This window comes from Vulpes lagopus, chromosome 7, assembly GCF_018345385.1.
Source record: "Vulpes lagopus strain Blue_001 chromosome 7, ASM1834538v1, whole genome shotgun sequence".
Lineage (NCBI taxonomy): Eukaryota > Metazoa > Chordata > Mammalia > Carnivora > Canidae > Vulpes > Vulpes lagopus.
The window spans coordinates 2,274,825-2,281,610 of NC_054830.1; the positions used below are offsets into that span (position 1 = coordinate 2,274,825).

The 6,786-nt window shown below is 66.0% G+C and overlaps 1 protein-coding gene across 4 annotated transcripts in view; it reads left to right on the top strand.

Moving 5' to 3' along the window:
- The window catches only part of NFIC (nuclear factor I C), a 59,045-nt gene extending 53,135 nt beyond the window's left edge, over positions 1 to 5,910 (top strand). For 3 of the 4 annotated variants that reach the window (XM_041764069.1, XM_041764068.1, XM_041764070.1), the window contains 2 exons: positions 1,560 to 1,645; positions 5,723 to 5,910. In XM_041764069.1, coding sequence (XP_041620003.1) covers positions 1,560 to 1,645; positions 5,723 to 5,740 — 104 coding nt within the window. In that variant the 3' untranslated portion in view covers positions 5,741 to 5,910. The remainder of the gene's footprint in view (positions 1 to 1,559; positions 1,646 to 5,722) is intronic. The other variant, XM_041764072.1, reaches the window with a different exon arrangement.
- Positions 5,911 to 6,786: the final 876 nt, after the last annotated feature.

Consider the following 6,786-nt stretch of genomic DNA (forward strand, 5'->3'; position numbering starts at 1 on the left):
TGGGGGCAGGCGCAGCCCCCAGATGCCTTTTGTCTGTAGAAGATGAGAATCTGTTGTCTTAGAGTCAGGACAGGTCACGTGAAAATCCCGGGGTTCTGGGTTCTTGGCAAAAAGGCAAGCACGACGGCCGTGTTCCTGCTGGTGAGCCCGGCTGGGCCACGCCTCTCAATGGGACAGTCCCCACCTGCCCACCTGACCCTAGAAGGCCTTGAGTTGACTGCCTCGCCTTCTAGAACTTTCCACCCGCTGGATACATGGTTTCCAGAGGACAGCTCGCGGGCCCCCCGCAGTCTGGGACTTGGCTCCCAGGTGCTCCAGCCTCTCCCTGGACCCGGTGCAGGCTCGGGTGGGCCGTCCCCGCTCCTCCAGGCCGCCTCACTCCGGGCCACCGGCCTCCAGGTGTCCCCCAAGGCCGTCTCAGTTGGTGCCTCCCCAAGTGGATGATCTCAGGGACCCCCCCCCCCACCCTGGGCTCTCAGTCTGCCCCTCACACTCTGGGTTTCCCTCTCCCTTTGTCCCAAATGCGTTTCCTCACCGCACCTGAGCGGGGGTGCTGGCAGCCTGCCCCCTGCCCCGCAGGCGCACCCCCTGCCCCCCGCATCCAGGGCCAGCCAGGTCGCAGAGCGGCAGCTCCACGAGCACACGAGCTTTCTCTGTGGCACGAGGTACTGGGTTTGAATCCTGTCTCTGCGGATTCTCAGCTGTAGAATGGGACGGTCACAGGTCCCCGAGCGCCGGGTGGTGGGTAGCAGGCGAGGAGCTAGATCGGGGTGGGGGGACACGGGCGCCGCGCCAGGCGCAGGGTAGGGAGCCAGGACGCTGGACGGGGCACTGCCACTGCTCGCTGGGCTGTAAAATGGGAAGAGTCATCACGTCTGCTAGATGGGGGCCTGTGCAGGCTGGTGGGGTCGGGGCCGTGAAGCCCCCCACGCCCGGGTTATGACAGCACGTACTGCCTGCCCCTACCAGGGCCCCCGCGCCCCCCACGCACCCCCCCCCCCCCGGCTGATGCCGCCCCCGGCCGTCCTGAGGCCTCCCCACCACCCCCGGCAGCCCCGGGCCGCGGATCCCTCACTGGCCCACAAGACGGAACTGGCGGGCCGGCGACCTAACCGTAAACGTAAACATAAAGATGAACGCGTGTGTGCCTGCGCGTGCGTGTCTGCGAACACCCGGCCCTCCCGTGCAGCTGCGAGAGGAAAATTAATAAATAACGCGCCCTCAATAATTCATGGTGCCCGCGCGGGATGCGGGCCGCGGAGCAGGACGGGGCAGGCAGCGCAGCTTCCTGAATAATTCACAGGCGGTTTCTGGTTATGAATCTTTCATCTCGTGCCTTCCCTCTCAGCAGATGCCCCGCCTGTGTGACCCCAGGGCCCGGCACTGTGGGCTTTCCGGGGTGCCCGGATCGGCGGGGGACGGGGGGGCGCAGCAAGCTTGGAGGCGTCGGGCGCTGGGTGTGAAGGCCCGGCTGTGTGACCCTGGGCAGCGGCCACCCTCTCTGGGTGCTCCCGCGCACCCCCTCGCTAACGGGCTCTCGGTCTCTCTCATCCCTGCAGCCTACTCTACGCCCGGCACGTCCCCTGCAAACCGTTCCTTTGTGGGATTAGGACCAAGGGATCCAGCGGGCATTTATCAGGCACAGGTAGGGGCCGAGAGGCCGGCTGGGGGGGAGGGGGGCAGGGCAGAGGGGCCCGCCTGGGTGCGCAGGGAGAGGCCGGCCTGCCGGTCCCGTGCCACCCCTCCAGCCGCACCCCTGGCACAGTGGCCGCTGAGCGTGGCAGGGGGGCCAGCTTCCCATACCCTTCCAGGGCCTCGAGCCCGCGCCGGGGAGGTGGTACGGCCGCCAACCCTGCCTGCCGCTTCCCAGCGGGAGGCGCTCCGGGCAGAGCGGCTGCCAGGCCGGGCCTGTTACCACGCCAGGCCCATTTGTACCGAGGGGAAGACTGAGGCCCGCCGAGGCGAGGGGGTTTGCCCAGGATCACACAGCACGTCAGCCCGAGCTTACAGCCCCCAGCCTTCGTCCCCAGAAAGGGGGCAAGAGGGTAGTGGTGGACTCTAGGACTCCAGGGGCAGGTGGGGAAACTGAGGCAGCCCCTGCCCCCCCCCCGCCCCCCGGGGTGGGAGGGGCCTCCCAGTGGAGCATGTGCATCTCCCCCATGCTGGAGAGCAGAGCAGCAGAGGCACGGCTGGGGAACTGCAGCTGAGCACTGGGGTGAGGGGGTGCGGCCTGGGGAACTGCAGCTGAGCACTGGGGTGAGGGGGGGAGCGGCCGAGGACAAGAGCAGGAGGCCCAGAGAGGAGGAGCGGGTTGCCTGAGGTCGCACAGCAGCGGAGGGCAGAGCCCCGATGGTCTAGAACTAAGACTCGCGGCTGCCAGCTTCCCACAGGGTCGGGGTCTGAGTCCAGGCCGCACGCTGGCCCTGGGAGCGTGTTGGCAGCTGGGGGCTGGGGCCCGGAGTCCCCGCTCCCCACTGCGGTGCGTGTTGGGGAGGGGGGTTGTAGTGCGGGTTTGTGGGACCCATGGGCTGCAGCCGCCCCCCCCCCCCGTAGCTGCAGGCAGGTTTTTTGCAGCCGAGGCCGTGGGCAGGGATGGGGAGGAGCTGAGGAGCTGGCCACGTCCCCCATCGTCCCCCATCGTCAGCTAAAACCCAGTCAGCTGGGGGCCCTCCGGGGTCCAGCTTGCTGCTGGCAGCTCACAGGGCTGCGGGCTCTGGGGAGGCCTGGCCTGTACCGGGCTGCTTCACCCACGGAACGCCCGTCTCGTCTTCTGGCCTTGGACGCCTCCCGGGGGTGCTCCTGCAGGGACCAGTTTAGCTGAAAGGCACCAAAAGGCAGAGCGGCTGCCCACGTGCCCTTGCAAACCCCGGGGAGGAGGTGTGCGTGGCTGCGCTCCGGCCGGGGCCCAGACAGGAGTCGCTTGGTCAGACTCCCCCAGCAAGCTGGGGCGACTCCAGGACTCCCCACTCTGGGTCTGGGGTACCCCATGGCACCCTCTGTGGGTCCCAGCGTGGACGCGCCCACTGCCCAGTGCTCTGGAGCCATCCATTTCTTCTCCTGTGCCCACCCCCCAGCCCGCCCCCAGCGGGAGGCTGGGAATGCCCTCACTGCTCCAGAACCCAGAGGTGACACGCAGTGACCTGGAGGAGGCCCTGCCCCTGCCTCACCTCCCCATTATTGACCCCTCCATGGGGCCCCCTCCCCCCACAGCAGGTGTCCTGGGAGAGGAAGGAAACTGAGGCAGGCCAGGACAGGACTTTGATTCTGCACGCTTCTCATGCCCCCTCTTGGCCAGCGAGCCCCAGGCGGGTGTGGAGGCAGCTCAGGGAGGGGCACCGAGCCCCTGCCCGGGTTGGGAGAGGCTGGAGCTGGTACAGAGGCTGCCGGACAGAGGAGCAGGGTAAGGGTGCCCAGGCAGGGGGCTCTGCCCTGACAGAGGCTGGAAATGCTAGAGAAATAGCTGGAATGTGGGCTGTGTCCTGAGGGTCATGGGGAGCCATGGATGGCTTCGACGTGAGGGAGGGGCACAGCCAGATCTGGAAACGAGAAAGAACTTTCTGGGCCTGGTGTTGGTGGGGGACATGGACGTGGAAGGGAGATGGCTGGGTTGCGGGAGTGGGGAGGCCCCAGCCTGCGTGAGCGGGGAGGGCGGCTCTTGGGGATGCCCCTGGCAGCGTGCGGTCGGCTGGGCTAATGCACCCCGGTTCCCTGGTGGGGTCAGAGCCCCCTGCAGACCCTAAAGGGAAGGAAGGACACTATGAGACCCCTGCCCCCCCTCCTGGAGCCCCTCTGCCTCCATTATTCCTGGGAGGTTTGCCTTCCTCTGGCCCCCCACCCCTCAACTGCCCCCCAGCCTACAGTTGCTTGCCCTCCCCACACCCTCCACCTGCCGCACCTCATGTCAGTGCCCTTCCCCCACCACTATCTCCTCCCCCAGGGACAGGGACACTGGTGGCTCAGCAGTTGAGCATCTGCCTTCACCTCAGGGCGTGACCCGGGGGTCCTGGGACCGAGTCCCACATCGGGCTCCCCGCAAGGAGCCTGCTTCTCCCTCTGCCTGTGTCTCTGCCTCTCTTTCTCTCTGTGTCTCTCAAGAATAAATAAATAAAATCTTAAAAAAAAACCCTCCCCCATCAATACCCCCCCCCCGTTCCCCAGCAGTGCCTCTCCCCACCAACATCCTCTCCATCATCCCTCCCCACCATCAGTGCCCTGCCCTGACCCACTCCATGCCCATCCCCCCTCCGTGCCCCTCCCCCCATCCATTACCCACCTCCATCTCCCCATGCACCCCCCCAGTCCTCAGCCACCCATCGCTTTGGCCCCCAGCTTGGGCTCCGAGGGCGCTGACACCTCTGCCCCGTCCCATGTGATGGGAGCCCCCCGGCTGAGCATTTTACACCAGGATCCTTTCTGCCCGAGGCGTGTGACCCCCATCCAGCAGATGAGAGACTGGAGCTAAGGACCAGAGGGGTTAAGCCGCCTGCCACCGCCACACTGGTGGCTCCAGCCAGGCCAGGGGGAGTCCAGAGCCCGACCTTGTGCCCCACCCCCACCCCAGCACCTCAGGCTCCCCCTCAGCCAAAGGGGAGGATGTTAAGTTACTGGGACCAGAGGCCTGGGAGGGAGGAGGGAGGAAGGGCCGAGGGGAGGCCACCATGGGGGAGGGTCACGCCCAGAGTCTGTCTGGTTGCCAACAGAAACCAGACATGAGGTAATGGCCAAGATGAACTTGAACTTGGCTGGAGGTGGGGGGCTGGGAGGCAGGGCGCCAGTCCGTGGAGATGGCCCACGCGGCGGCCTGGGTGGAGGGGCACAACTGACCTACGGCAAGGCGGGGGGGGGGGGTCCCCAGGCCGGCCCCACACAGGTGGACCGTTAGATGCATTTCCAGGGGAAGGGCCTGTCCGGCTTCCCCGTGGAGACCCAGGCTGGAGCTGACCCTGAGGCTGAGCCCCGGGACCCCCGGGTGAAGTGGAGGTCGCGACCCCTGGAGGGCCAGGCCGGGGTCAGACCCGGGCGGGGAACAAGGGCTGGAACCGGCTGCCAGCTGGGAATCTGCCGGGGCGCCCCTTCGCTGGTGGACTCAGGCCAATTACTTGACTTCTCTGGGCCCATGTTTTCTTCACTTTGAAACGGGGTGGTGGGGGGCGTCGTCCCTCCTTTATGGAGAATTGGGGGGGTCATTAAACGGGAAAACATTTGTTTGAAGAATGACAGCAGACAGCCCTGGTCACCCTGTGACCCTGGTCACAGCGCCTGGCCGAGGCGGCGCTCCCTAGAGCTTCAGCACGTGGAGGGAAGCCCAGGGCGGAGCCACATCCTCTCCCCCTTTTTAGACTCAGGGCCCCGAGAGCTGGTCGTAAACAAAGGATGCTCCACCAGATTTAAGTTCCAGATAAACGAGAGATAAAAATAAGTCTGAAAAATACCTGTTTTAGCATAAGTATATACTGGAAGTTGCGCGGTATACAGGTTTCCCCGCGGCTTCTCCAGAACTCGGGTGTCCGTGGGCACCCCGAGTTTCATCCAGGGCAGCCTGGGCCAGGGGCCTCTCGCAGGTCTGGACACGCCTGGGGCTGGGGGGGACGGGGGAGACGGGTCCCAGGGAGGCGGGTGTGGGCAGTGGCCAGCGTGGTCAGTGGTGGAGCCTGACCCCCGTGTGTGTGTCTCTCTCTCTCCCCCCCCAACCCCGCTCCGTGTGTCCCCGTCGGGCACCCAGTCCTGGTATCTGGGATAAGAAAGATTTCGTCCCACGCCCTGCTCCTTCGTCGCGGGAATCCCAGGGGGTCGCCCAGCCGGCCCCCGGCCCACGTTTTTGGTGGAAAGTTAGAGCGAGCAAGAACACCCCGCCGACTCCCAGCCTGGCCGAAAAGACAAAACAGACACATACACACAGGAGGGAAACAAGCAAAAAGAGAAAAGAAAAAAAAAAGGCAAAAAAAAAAGAAAAAAAAAAAAAGACAAACGGAAAAAAAAAAAAACCACCATAAAAACAAACCCACCCAACCAAGAAGACAAAAGGTAAAGACGGCAGCCCCCAGACTGTGGGGTCGCCGGGCCGGACCAGAGGCCAGGCCCCGCCACCGCTCCGAGGCCGCGCGAGGGTCAGGGCGCCGTCCTGTTACTCATCTCTGGCTGCTGCTCTGGAAGGGCAGGCGCCCGCTCCCGCCTCCGCCCAGGACCAGGTGAGCGCGGCCCGGTGCCCCTGCCCGGGCCTCACGGGGCAGGACACCCAGCACGGCCACCTCTCCCTGGGTCCCCACTGCCGGGATGTCAGCCAGGCCTCCGCCACGGTGTCCACCGTGCGGGGAGGCAGGTGCCGTGGGGACGGTGGGGGGGCCTGGCGAGGACAGCCGAGGCCGCCGCCGCTGGAGGCCCGAGTGGGCAGGGAAGCGACGAGGGCAGAAGAGGGTTGTGGGGAGACCCTGGGTGTCGCCAGGGGGACTGGGACGCGTGGCAGGAACTTTCTCAGGAGCGTCCTGCGGTCGCGGGACCTCCGCCTGCCCCAAAGCGTGCGCGCTCGGCTGGGCTTGCTCGGGACTCGGTCTTTCCGCCCCATGCCTGCCCTGTTTGGGAGGAGAAGTCTCTATGCAATTGACCCCCCAGCTCCACCCCGCGGCACAGGAGGCCACCCCACACCGCACCCCGCTGGCCCTGCTCCACACCCCACCCCGGGGAGGGACCCACGTTGCACACACTGTAAGAAATGCACTTTCCGAGGAAGGGGCTGGGGGGGTGGAGAGACTCGGAGCTCCCCAGGCGGGGACAGCTGCCCGAGCCTCC